The following is a 13,013-nucleotide window of genomic DNA, read 5'->3' as shown; positions in this document are numbered from 1 at the left end:
AGACCCTCCGTGTCGTCACTGCCCAGAGACCGGAGCCCCTGGGGACCTCTGGTTACTGCCGTGGGCTTTGAAACTCCCTAAAAATGTCATGATTTGGCCCATCGTCGCTGCTTTAGCCTCGCAGAACCTGGTTAATCTTGGCAGAAGCTGGATTAACTATCTACCATCCCTTTTTAAGCTGCCTGAGATGCAAAAGTAAATAGGAATTTGAACCTCCCAAGCTTCCCCATGCTGAAAAAATGAAGTCTCTGGTGTGGCTCTGGTTTTGTTTTAGCTGTGGCTCTCGTGGGCTGTCTCCTCTTCCCCCGCTGCCGCTTCGTGGTTCGGTTTTGTTTTTACACTCGGGGAACGGCAGGCGGGTTTGCCATTGCACGTGGGTTTTCCTGGTGCAATTACGGACCGAACTGGCCGGCTTTGAAGGCGTGTTTTCAACTCGGAAGCCCCAAAACTGTAAGGAGACCATTGTCGCCACTTTGGGACTCTGCTTGTCCTTCCCCCAGGAGGTGAGGAGGAGGATGGAGCTGAGCAGAACTGGTCCAAGGTAACGATTACACGCTCCGTCTTTCTGTATTTCTATTTTGGGCTCTGTCCGTAACTTTTACGTACTGTAAATTCCGTCGGTTGGCACTGGGTGTATCACCCTGGTGTGCCAGGAGTGGACGGGGAGGGTTCCAGCAGGGATCGGTCCTCTCCGTTCGCTGCTGAGGTCAACGGTCTGCGCTTGTTACGGTTGCTTTGCGATCCAGGTGGATTTTTTGTTCCTGATCCAGGTAGATTTTGGTTTCCTACATGTGTTTCACCACGTTCCCTTCTCTTCCTCCTCCTCAAGAAGAGTGGCCAGCAGATTAAGGGACCTGGACAGGCTGGGGGTGGGCCCGTGCCAACCCCGTGAGGTCCAACCAGGCCAAGTGCGAGGTCCTGCACGTGGGCCAGGGCCATCCCAGCCCAAATCCAGGCTGGGCAGAGAATGACCGGAGAGCAGCCCTGAGGAGAAGCACTTGGGGGTGTTGGTGGGGGAGAAGGTGGCCAGAACCCCCCGCAGCCTGGGCTGCATCCCCAGCAGCGTGGGCAGCAGGGCGAGGGGGGGATCCTGCCCCTCTGCTCCGCTCGGGGAGACCCCCCTGCAGTGCTGCCTCCAGCCCTGGGGCACCAACAGCAGAAGGACACGGAGCTGTGGGAGCGGGGCCGGAGGAGGCCCCGGAGATGCTGGGAGGGCTGGAGCCCCTCTGCTGTGGGGCCAGGCTGAGAGAGCTGGGGGGGTTCAGCCTGGAGAAGAGAAGGCTCCGGGGAGACCTCGGAGCCCCTTCCAGTCCCTAAAGGGGCTCCGGGAAAGCCGGGAAGGGACCTGGAGCAGGGAGGGGAGCCATGGGACGAGGGGGAAGAGTTTTACACTGCAAGAGGGGAGATTTAGGTGAGATCTGGGGAAGAAATTGTTGGCTGTGAGGGGGGTGAGCCCCTGGCCCAGGTTGCCCAGAGAAGCTGTGGTTGCCCCATCCCTGGAGGGGTTCAAGGCCAGGTTGGCCGGGGCTTGGAGCAACCTGGGCTGGTGGAAGGTGTCCCTGCCCAGGGCAGGGGGTGGCACTGGGGGGTCTCTAAGGTCCCTTCCCACCCAAACCGTTCCACGATTCTATGATTCTGCGTGCTCTGGCAGCATTTCCCTTTTCCGATAGGACTCGTCGTTGCTTTTCTTCACCCCGGGCAGCGCGTGGCCGCGTCTCCCTTCGCAGGGCTCGCTTTCTCCCAGCACCTGCTGTAATTTTGCAATAGCTTCTGTCAAAAACCTGGATTTCTCCGTGGGTTCTGGTAGCGCTTGTCGGCCTGTTTAGGAGCGGCGCTTCTGGGGAGACTTTGCTGCCGTTGCGTCTGTCCCCGCGGGTCTGAATCCCTGCTCAGGCGTTATTTGTACCCCCAGCTTTGAGGGGGGGTGGCAGTGCCACGGGAGATGGCAGATGTCCCCATATCCCTCTTCTGGACAGCGACTCCCTTCTCTTTTTTGTTTTTTTATCGGATTGGTTTGAATAGAAACCCCCTCCCTGGGGCAGCCCGGGCTGTGGCAGAGGCGGAGGGGATGGAGAAGGCTTTGGGTGGCCTTTTCCCTCTCAGTGGGTGTCCGGGTCAGCCCTGGACGAGTGGTGTTGGGGTGGGGAGAGCCCTCTTCAGTGAGGGGGAGGTTGAGTCAGGGCCTGGGGATCTGTGGGGCCAGGCGAGCCCTATGGGGCTGGGCCGGAGGTGTGAGGGGGACCAGAGAGGGACATGAGCCCTGGGGCCAGGCCCTGCCCCATACCCCAGGCCCTGTCCCTGCCGCAGGCCCAGGAGGAAGCTCCACGGTGCTGGGCAAGAGCTGAGCCCCGGGGAACCCGGTCCTGGCTCCGGTTCTTGTCCGGGGCCCGATTCTGGGCCTCGCACCCCGCCATAGAGCTCCCCCCTGTCCTGCCCCGACGCTCGATCGCTCGGCGCTCCCCCTTCCCTTCCTGCCGCCACCACTCGCGCAGCCTCTGCCGGCCGGGCCGCCGATTGCTCGGCACTCGACCTCCCGCCCCGGGCACCGGCTCCCTCTCCCCCCGCCCCCCCGTCCTTTATCTCCGTTGCCTTACTCGGCGCTCGACCGCTGGGCCTGGCGGGCGCGCGCCGCTCGGCGCTCGGCCTGCCGGCCTGGCGGCCGCCCCGCATGTGCCGGAGCCAAGATGGCGGCCTCCACCTCCTCGCAGCCCAAAGTGACAAAAGCGGCGGCGGCGCCGCGACCCCGGGACCGGGACCGGGGTGGGGACGGCGAACCCGAGCCCGAGGCGGCGCCCGAGCCGGGTGAGCCCCCATTTTCCTCCGCCGACCCCGCCCCGCCGCGCCCGGGCCCACCCGCGGCCCCCCCCCACCCCACCTCTCACTGCCCCCCCCCTCCCCTTCCCCCGCCGCAGCGACGGGCCCGACCCTGGGGCCGCCGCCGGTTCCAGGCCCGGCCCAGACGGGGAAGGGGATGGGGGGAGGCCCGGTGAAGGCCGCTGTCGCCGAGCCGCCGCCCTCCTTTGTCCGTGGCTTTGTCCCTCACGGGGGCCCCGCCATCCCCCACCCCGGGTGCGGCCTGGCCGATCGCAACGGGCCGCGCCCGGTTCCTGTCACCTCTGGGACCGGGGTGGGGGGGAAGGGAGCGTTTCTCCTCCTCCCCGCCGCGCCCCCTCCGGGTAGGGGCGGGGGTGGGGGCCGGGGGGGCGGACGACACGGACACGATCCGGGGTGGGGGGATGCAAATCCCGGCCGTGCCCCGGCACCGCCCCGGGGTGGGGAGCCGGGCCCGGTGAGCCCGAGGCAGCCCCCAGCCCGCCCCCAGGCCCGGGCGGGGCTGCCAGCGGCCATGTCCCCGCTGCAGGGAGGTGCCACTATCCCCGTCCTCTCCCCTGTAGGGACCTACCACCTTCCCTGTCCCTTCCCTTAGGGACCTGCCACCTTTCCCATCCTCCCCCCTGCAAGGACCTGCCACCTTCCCTGTCCCCCTGCCAAAGGGAGCTGCCACTTTCCCCATCCTCCTCCCTTAGGGAACTACCACCTTCCCCATTCTCCCCCCTGCAGGGAGCTGCCACCTGCCCTGTCCTCTCCCCTTAGGGAGCTGCCACCTTCCCTGCCATCTTCCTCATCACCTCCTCTCCCCTGCAGGGAGCTACCACCTTCCCTGTCCCCTCCTTCACAGGGACTTGCCACCTTCCCCATCTCCTGCCTTGGGAGCTGCCACCTTCCCATCCCATGCCTTGGGAGCTGCCACCTTCCCTGTCCCCTCCAATTAGGGACCTGCCACCTTCCTTGTCCCCTCCCCAGCAGGGAGCTGCCACTTTTCCTTGTTCTCCTCCCAGCAGGGAGCTGCCACCATTCATCCATCCATCCATCCATCCTACTGCAGAGGGATGCCACCTTTATTTCCCCACCACTGCAGGGAGCTGCCACCTTCGCGTGTGTCCCCCACACACGCAGAGAGTTGCCGCCACCCCCTGTGAGGGAACTGACACCATTTCCCCTCTCCAGCAGGGAGCTGCCACTGTCACCCTTCCTGTGGGGAACTGCCGCCATCCTCCGTCACTCCCGCTGTCCCCAAGCACCCCTGTCCTCTCCTGTTATGAAGCTGTCACTTTCCCTGTCCCCTCCCCTTAGGGTCCTGCCACTGTCCCATTCCCCTCCCAGGCAGGGAGCTGCTGCCTTCTCTGTCCCTTCCCTTAGGGACCCGCCACCATCCCCATTCTTCCCTCTGCAGGGACCTGCCACCTTCCCTGTTCCCTCCCCTTAGAGACTTGCTGCCATCTTCTCCTTGACAGGGAGCTGCCACCTTCCCTGTCCCCTCCCCTTAGGGAGCTGCCACCCTCCTCCCCCCCCTCCCACTGTCCCCAAGCATCCACAGATCCCGCTGGCAGGTCACCACTCTCCCAGTGGTGTGTCACCTGCCACTGGGGTGGGTGTCCCCCTCTCAGATCACCTGCCAGCCCCATGCAGAGCCCCCTTCTCTCCGATTCTCCCTCCTGAGCTTAAACCTTCACGGAATGAAGCCGCCTCCTCCCCCCGACCTCCCTCAGCCGCGTTATTTGCCCTCGGTGGCCAATGATTTCCTTCTCTTGGCAGTCCTGGCTCCGGAAGAGGAACAACTGGTGGCCATGGAGGTGGGTTCTCCCCCTCTCCCGAAAAAAAGCGCTCCCACCGGGCAGCTGGATCAACCCCCAACCAGGATAGGGACCAAACTCTCTCCTGAGCCACCTGGGAGCAAACCAGAGCCTCAGGACTCCAAATGTGAGTATTTTGCTGGCTTTTCATTATTTCTGATGGCTGAGCACTGGGTTTTCACTGTGAGGAGAGAGCGGGGAACCTGGCAAGCGTTTGTTTACCTGATCCGGGAGGATTTTCAGGTCTTTTTGCTTAATTAATCCTCTAATTAAGACAGTGGCTATGTTGTACTCCAGTATTGCTGGTTCACATTGCTTTTCTTTTTCTGATGCCAGCAGCTTTTTAAAGCTCCCCAGGACTGATGTGTGCTCCCTGTCCACCTTAAACTACCTTAATCACTGTTTTCTTTCTTAATTAACGATGTTCCCCTAAAACGATTGCTTTGAGATCCCTCTCCCTCGCTGGCTGGGCTTTGGAGCCGGCCTGTGACTGACCAGTTGTGGGCCAGGCTTCCAAAAACGCTCTGGAAGACGTCCTCGAGTGGGAAAACCGTCTTCCTTCCACCCCGGGGCAGCGATCCTTGTCCTCCCACAGTTCTGCTTCATCTTTCCCGCTTGATTCCTGCCCACACAGGGATGCGCGGAGTGTCTTAACGTTCAAAATTAGGGTTGGGGGTGGTAAAAATCCCTTGGGAGAGAAACAACGTGGCCAGATACTGCTCCTTGTGCCTCCTGTCTTAACTGTGCCTTGATTTTCTTTTTTTTCCTCTTTTTTTTTTCTTTCTCTTTTTAGCCCAGAACCTTACGACGTGCGAAGTGTGCGGCGCCTGCTTCGAAACCCGCAAAGGCTTATCCAGCCATGCCCGTTCTCACCTCCGGCAACTCGGCGTAGCCGAATCGGAGAGCAGCGGGGCTCCCATCGATTTGCTTTACGAACTGATGAAACAAAAAGGCAAACCCGACGGCAGCCCCCTGTCTCCCCCCCTCGGCAAAAAATCCGGTTCCCCCAAAGACGCCACGGCCACCGGTTCCCCTCGACCCACGCTCCTGGCGCTCAGCAAAGCCGGTGATCGCCCATCGGATGGTCCCGTTAATAAAGCCATCAAATCCCCTCCCGGCTTCTCCAAAAACCTCTCGCAACCGGGATCCCCCATCCTTAAGAAGGTGCCGCCCGCTCTTTCAGGGTCCCCGTCTCCGAAAAACCTGGAGGAGAAGAGCTCCAAGCTCTCACTGAGCCCTCTGCAGAGCTCCCCAAAAGCCCAGTGGCCGCAGGCGGATGAGGAAGGACCCCTCAATTTAAGTGAGTTTCTTATTTTTTTTTGCGGTGCTTCCCGTTCGGCTGAGGGCAGGGGAAATCCCCGGCTTCTCCCATCCTGCTCCTGCCAAGCCAGGAATCCCTCGGGAGGGCGCAGAGCTCGGTGGAGGAGTTTGTAACTGCCGTGCCGGGGAGATACGTGCCTCTTGGTTGCGACTCTCGGAGGGGATGGTCTTCCCTGACTGGGCAAATGGGGATTTCTGTCAGGATTCCAGGAAAACCACTGGTTCTCTGCCCTCCAAGTCCTTCACATCTCTCTTCCCCATTTCTCTCACCTCCATGGGCTCCTCCTGGCCGCAGTTCGGCTGGCGTGGAGCGCTCTCCTGCGCCGCGGCTCGATCTGGCGCAGCCGGTTCCCCTCTCCCGACGGAGCACAGTGGCTTTGACCGGTGACAGCCCATTCCCCGCTGTCTTTTCCAGCATAGAATGCGCTTGGAGAGGCACCACCACAGCTCTTGGGACCGCAGCCCTGGCGCTGCCACGTCCCTCTTTGTCCCCAGGCTCCATCAGTGACTTATTCTGACACCTTGGGACCAAAATGGTTTTCCCGGCAGCAGCCGGCTCTTGCTGCCGTCTCCTCGAGCACCGTGTCTTGCCGGGAACGTCCTCATCAACAGCTCAGAGGGCTGTTTAGTGTCTCTGGCTCGTTAGTTCTTCACCCTCGTTAGCGAGCTTGTCCAGCAGCAGGCACCAACAGGCACTTCATCTTCCCCAGCGGGAGTCACGGCGCATTTGGTGTCGTTTCCCACAATAAAGCAGAAGGCGGCGCCTCAGTGTTTGTGGTATCCGCTCCTTCCCTCCTTGCAGGAGTGGCTTTAAGACCTGATATCCCCCCAAAATCCCTATGGCTGGGAATTTCCTAATGCTGCGAGGTTTCTTGGAGCTGTAGGGCTATAAAATCGCTCCGTCCCAGCTACCGTCTTGCTTTTCCCAACCTGAAAAGCTCCGGGATGGCAGAGCTGGACAGTGGCTGTTGGCGGGACGGACTCTGTAGCTGGAGGATGTGCCCGTGGGCTGGCGATGCTGCTCCTTGGCCAGTGACAGAAGATGCAGAGTTTGGCCCTGGCTCATCCTCGTAGCCCTTCGGAGACTTGGAGCGGGAATAGAAAAGCGCTTTACGCCTGTCTCATAGCCGGCGCCGTAATTCCTCTTCGTTAGGGCTGCCTGCTAACGAAGCCATAGGAGCAGATGAACTCCGGTTTGGCTGCTCAGCTTGGCATGAGCTAAGTCCCCGGCACTCTGTGGGCTGCAGCGGCCAAGAGATCCCAAGCCGCGGCACAAGGAATCAGCCGATCTTCTCCCTCGTTCCCCTTCACCGGCCAAGAAACCAAAGCCGTGGCCACGCTGGCTGTCAGCTGGGGCCGGTCTGCGTGGTGGTTTTGGCTGCTGTGGTGCCTCTGCTCCTCCTTCCCAGCATCACTTCAGCGGTGCCCAAAATCCCAACTCGGGTTAGAAATTCCCACCTTCCCAGTGAGCTCTTTCCACCGGTGGGGACGGCTGCACGGTGCCCGGGAGCGCGCTGATCTCTCCTCCACCTGAAATTACCCTGCTCGAGCCTCCCTTGTCGTGCAGGTTCAAGCCTCTGGCGTGGTTTTGCCCCAATCCCAGGCAGGAATCTGTCTCCATTTCCCCATCCCAGCGCAACACCGATGATTTCTCCCTTCCTCTCCGCAGCCGGCGGGTGGTCGAGGACCGGTGAAGTTGTGTTTCTTCTCCAGGGTTATCACATGGCTCAGGTTGCCCCTTGGTTTTGGTGGTAAAACCTCTTCCCGCTTCATCTTCCTCCTTCTCTTCATCAACGTCCTGGGAATCGGCACTTCCCGGAGGCAGGAGATGCCCCTGCTCGATGCATCCAGCACCGGGATTAGCAGGGACGCGCTTGGGTTTAGGCACACAGTGTTTGTCCTGGTACCACCAGCACCACGGTGTCTGGGAGCCCGTCTTCATCCGGAGCCCTTTCTCCTCCCCGCAGTGGCTGGGATAATGCGAAGCGAGTGAGATTTTGGGGACGTGAGCGGGGAAGGGACACGAGCATCCATGTTATCCGAGTGCTCCAGTCCATAGCTCTGCCGTTGGCTCCACCGGGAAGCCCTCCAGCTCCCCGCAGCCCCCGGCCGTTGTGTTTACCTGGGGTACCCCGAGCGTGCTTCCCGATTTCAGGCAGGGATCGGCTTTGGGCTGCGTCCGTCCGTCCTGTCTGTTGAGCAACGCCGTCTTTCTTCTCTCTTTCTCTCTTCCCACAGCCTCGGGGTCGGAGCCGGTGCGAGATATCCGCTGCGAGTTTTGCGGCGAATTCTTCGAGAACCGCAAAGGTTTGTCGAGCCACGCTCGATCCCACCTCCGACAAATGGGGGTGACCGAGTGGTACGTCAACGGCTCGCCCATCGACACACTCCGGGAGATCCTCAAACGGAGAACCCAGCCGCGGAGCAGCACCTCCAATTCCAGCGGTCCCGGGCAAAAAGCCATGGCCAAGACCCTCTTGGGCAGCATGGGATCCTTGGAACCTCGCGGTCCCGGAGAGATTCACATCCCCACCCTCACCAAGAAGGTCCAGCAACCTGGCAGCCCCATGGGGCAATCTCCTACCTCGTCCCCACCTCCCACCGCCCGGAAGATGTTTCCAGGCCTTTCTCCTCCCTCCTTGCAGAAGAAACTCAAACAAGATCAACTGAGGCTGGAAATCAAGCGGGAGATGATGTCGGGAGGACTCCACGGAGAACCTCATCCCTCCGACCAAGCCTGGTCCCCGCGGGAGGAGCTGTCTCCCTTGAACCTCTGTAAGTCCATGGTTGTCACCTTCCCCACTCCGTCTGTGGGGACACTCTCAGGGACAGAGACACGGGGGTCCCTCTCTCTCTGGGAAGGGCTGAGGGCTCTCCCTGGTGACCTGGGGGAGCCCACGTCACCTTCCATGGGCCGGGGTGTTGGGGGACCCCTCGCCGCAGCCGGGGAGGAGTGGAAAGGCGGGGGGTGGCGGGGGGTTAAGCACGGTCCTCCCCCTCCCCGACCCCGCGTCTCTCCCCGCAGCCTCCCGAGCTGACCTGGTGCGAGATATCCGCTGCGAGTTTTGCGGCGAATTCTTCGAAAACCGCAAAGGTTTGTCGAGTCACGCTCGATCCCACCTCCGACAAATGGGGGTGACCGAGTGGTCGGTCAACGGTTCGCCCATCGACACTCTCCGGGAGATCCTCAAGAAGAAATCCAAACCCTGCGTTATCAAGAAAGAACCTCACACCTCCAGCATCGAACCCCCGAAATCTATCGGGGAGGAAGGGACAGAGCCCAAGTCCCCCGGAAAAATCCTGCAGGGCATGGCTTTGCCTTCCCTGGGCGGGCGGACGGGGAAACCCAGCCCCGGCGGTTCCACCTTGAACCGGGAGATCTCGTTGTTGCCTCTCACCAGCAAACCCCAGGGCGGTTTCCTGACGCCGTTATCCGCCAAACGGCCGTTACAGGACGATCGCTTGGGTCCTCACGCCGAAGTCAAGCACAAAGCCTACATCCAGACCGAGCTGCCCTTCAAAACCAAGTCCGTGCACGACAAACCTGCGCACACGTGTAAGTGGGGGATGCGGGACAGGGCGGGGGGAAAAGCGCGGCGTAGCCCCGCCCCCGCCCCGCTCCCCGGGGATATCCATCGCGCACGGGGAACCCCCCTCCCTCTGCTGGGAAGGATTTTTGGCTCATGGGGATGCAGAGCAGGGAGAGGGGAGCAGAGATTTAAGGTCGTTGCTTCCCCTGATGCAAATTAGCCTGGCTAATTAGCCTCCCCCCCCCCCTCACCCCCCCCGGCCCCTGCTCCCCGCCACCAGCCCCCCAAGGGGACGCTTCTGCAGGTGGAATTTCAATCCCAGGGAGGATCTGCCTCCGCGCAGAGCCGGGAAGCTGCCAGCCTTGGGGGGAACTGGCTCCGTGCTGCGTTCCTGCCTTCTCCTACTCACCCCCCATGTGTGTTTTCCCCCCCTCCCCGCCCCGATCCCCAGCTGGCGAAGCCTGTTGCGAACTGTGCGGCCTCTACTTCGAAAACCGCAAAGCCTTGGCCAGCCACGCGCGGGCGCATCTCCGGCAATTCGGCGTCACCGAATGGTGCGTTAACGGTTCGCCCATCGAGACCCTCAGCGAATGGATCCGACACCGGCCCCAAAAAGCCGTCGCTTATCGGAGCTACATCCAAGGCGGACGACCCTTCACTAAGAAATTCCGTAACTCATCCCACACCCGGCATCACAACGGCGGCGCTCGCCGGATGCCGCTCAGCCTTCAAGCCGGCGGCGTCACCCTGCTCAACAAAGGATTGATGGGAGATTTGGCTCACGGCGATGCCGGCAAAATCCTGGATGGGGGAAGCGGCGGGGAGCGGCCCATGATCACGTCCCCCCTCTCCTTGGTGAAGCTGGAGGAACATCAACGCTCCAACATCAACAGTGAGTTGGGGAGAAGCCGCCGGGAGGGGGCAGAGGGGGCTCCGGCACCGCGGAGCGCCGGGAAAAGCCCTGCCCTGTCCCCTCTGCCCCCTCCCGGCAGCACCGGGGCGCGGGGTCTTTAGCTGGGAGCCCCCCCTCTCCTTCTCCCTCTTTCCTCCGTCTTGTTTCCTTCCTCCTCCTCATTCCTTCCTCCTCCTCCTCCTCCTACTTTCCTCCCTCTTTCCCTCCTTCCCTCCTCTACTTCCTTCCTTCCTTCCTTCCTTTCTCCTTCTTCCTCCCTCCTCCTCCTTTCCTTCCTCCCTCTTCCTCCTCCACTCCCTTCCTCCCTTCTTCCCTTCCTCCTCATCCTTTTCCATCCCTGTCCTTCCTTTCTTCCTCCTCATCCTTCTCCATCCTTCTCCATCCTTCTCCATCCTTCTCCATCCTTCTCCATCCTTCTCCTCCTTCCTCCTCCATCCTCTTTCCTCCTCCATCCTTCTCCATCATCTCCTCCTCCTTCTTCCGTGACGAGGGGGAGCTGAGAGCAGAGAGGCCGCGCCAGCGATGCCGTGCCACCTTTGGTGTCCCCCCCCCCGGTCTCTAACTCCCCCCCCCCTTTCCCTTATCCCAGAGTTCGAGCGGAGGCAGGCGCGGCCCCTAGACGCTCCCCTCCACCGGGAAGAGGAAGGGACCGAATTCCAGCAGAAAATGGAGGTGACGCGGCAGCCGCCGCCCCGCATGAGGCCGGTGCCGTCCCTGGTCCCTCGCCCGCCCCAAACCTCCTTGGTCAAGTTTGTGGGGACCATCTACACCCTCAAGTGCAGGTGGGTCACCTCGGGAATGGCGTATCCCTAGGGATTCTCTTTCCCGACTGGAAAAGCTCTGCGGTGTTGGATCCCTCTTTTTTTGGGGACTGTCCCCCCCAAAAAAAACTTCCCCCCCCCCCCCCCACTAGTTCCCAAGCTGACGCCGTATCCTCCGTAGGTTCTGCGAGATGGAATTCCAAGGTCCCCTTTCTATCCAGGAGGAATGGGTCCGGCATCTCCAACGACACATCCTGGAAATGAATTTCTCCAAAGCGGATCCTTTACGGGGCGAAGCTCCCCCCGCCCCCGAACCCCCCACCCTCGCCGAGGCTCAGTAATGGGGAGCCGGGAAATCCTCACCTCCCCCTTTTCCCGCATCCATAATTCTTTGGGTTTTTTGGGAAAAAGGGGTTTGATCGCTGCCTTTGCCCCTCCGGAGTGTCCCCCCCGTGTCTCCAGGGGATGAGCTGGGGGGGGGGACAATCCCAGCCACAAGCACTACAATGGATCAAGACAACCCTCGGTGATCCCACGGGAAACACGCGGCAACTGGGATGCGGCACCGGATCGGGGAGGGAACGACTCGATGCCGGCGAGGGAATTTCCCCCCCACCTCATTCCTCACTTCCCCAAAATCCGTTTTTTTTAACCCAAAGAACAAACGGTGTCGCCTTTACTGGCGGCGATTCGGGGCCGGGGGGGGGGGGGAGGGAGGGGGTGTGGAATTTCGGGAAGCAGCCGCATTCCCGGAAAAAAACGCTGTGGATTTTGTATATGACCCTTAGAGTTAATGTATATTCGATTCCCCCCCCCCCCCACCCTTTTAATTTTTTTTTTTTTTTTCCCATTAGGCAACGATGAAATTTAGTCTTGCGTAGATGTCGGAATCCCTCGGTTCCGGGATTGCATGTTGCCCAAAATCCCCTTTTTCCCCCACCCCAAAAAAGATAAAAAAAAAAAAACCAACAAAACCCGCCGCTTCCCTCCCGCTTTTTTTTCCACCGCGGCAAAAAAAAAAAAGAAAAAACCAACAAACCAAACCCCCGACCCCCCGCCGGATTCACCGCTTCCCCCCCGGCCGCCGCATCCCCCCTTCAGTTTCACCGGAGAAAATAGAGCCACGTTCCCGGTTTTTCCACCCGGATTCGGCGCCGGGGGGGGGGGGGGGGGGGGGCGGTGTGGGATTCGGCTCGGCCCCTTCTCCCTCCTCCCCCCGCTCCCCCCCCCGTTTTTTCCACCATTGCTTTATTATTTCTTAATTTTTCCCGGTTTTTCCTTGTCTAGCTCCATAGACCTTCCGACTTTTTTAAACTCTAGATTTGTGTAGAAAACAAGGAATATTCATTTTTATTTGGAAAGCCCGAAACTTCCGAATTTCGGAAGGAATTTTAACGGATAAATTTTTTTTTTTCTTCTTTTTTTTTTTTTTTATTTCCAAATATTTTTTTTTTTTGGGGGGGTGGGGGGGGAAGGTGTATTCTGTTGTTTCTTGTACCCGGGAATATGGGACGATGGATTAAATTCTTCTGGAAATGAAGCCGGGGGGAGAGCGGAGTCTCTGGATACCCGGAATTACGGGATGGGGGTGGGATAGGGGGTCCCCAGGGGGGTGGGGACACGGTTTTTGGGGGGGGATTGGGGTGGTTTTAGGGCTCCCCTGGTCAGGAAGCGGCCTCAGGTGCTGGGATTTGGGGGCAGTGGGGACAGGATGTGGCCCTGTGTCCTGGGAAAAGGGGACGGTGGGGTCAGGATGAGGCCGTGTCCCCATGGAAAAGGGGACACCAGGGTCAAGATGTGGCCCTGTCCTGGGATTTGGGGACACCGGGGTCAGGATGTGACCTTGGCCCCTGGA

General features: G+C 60.5%; 1 protein-coding gene across 6 annotated transcripts in view; it reads left to right on the top strand.

Annotated features, from left to right (window-relative positions):
• The window catches only part of WIZ (WIZ zinc finger), a 60,288-nt gene extending 48,092 nt beyond the window's left edge, over positions 1-12,196 (top strand). For 4 of the 6 annotated variants that reach the window (XM_054183380.1, XM_054183379.1, XM_054183383.1 and 1 more), the window contains 7 exons: positions 4,597-4,761; positions 5,428-5,934; positions 8,193-8,729; positions 8,980-9,510; positions 9,936-10,376; positions 10,987-11,179; positions 11,340-12,196. In XM_054183380.1, coding sequence (XP_054039355.1) covers positions 4,597-4,761; positions 5,428-5,934; positions 8,193-8,729; positions 8,980-9,510; positions 9,936-10,376; positions 10,987-11,179; positions 11,340-11,499 — 2,534 coding nt within the window. In that variant the 3' untranslated portion in view covers positions 11,500-12,196. Of the gene's footprint in view, positions 1-2,664; positions 2,803-4,596; positions 4,762-5,427; positions 5,935-8,192; positions 8,730-8,979; positions 9,511-9,935; positions 10,377-10,986; positions 11,180-11,339 lie in introns of those variants that run through there. The other 2 variants (XM_054183381.1, XM_054183384.1) reach the window with 2 other exon arrangements.
• The last annotated feature ends 817 nt before the right edge of the window (positions 12,197-13,013 follow it).

The sequence above is a fragment of the Rissa tridactyla genome, chromosome 25 (genome assembly GCF_028500815.1).
Source record: "Rissa tridactyla isolate bRisTri1 chromosome 25, bRisTri1.patW.cur.20221130, whole genome shotgun sequence".
NCBI lineage: Eukaryota > Metazoa > Chordata > Aves > Charadriiformes > Laridae > Rissa > Rissa tridactyla.
The sequence above is the reverse complement of the archived record's forward strand: the minus strand, read 5'-3'. Positions and strand labels throughout refer to the sequence as shown.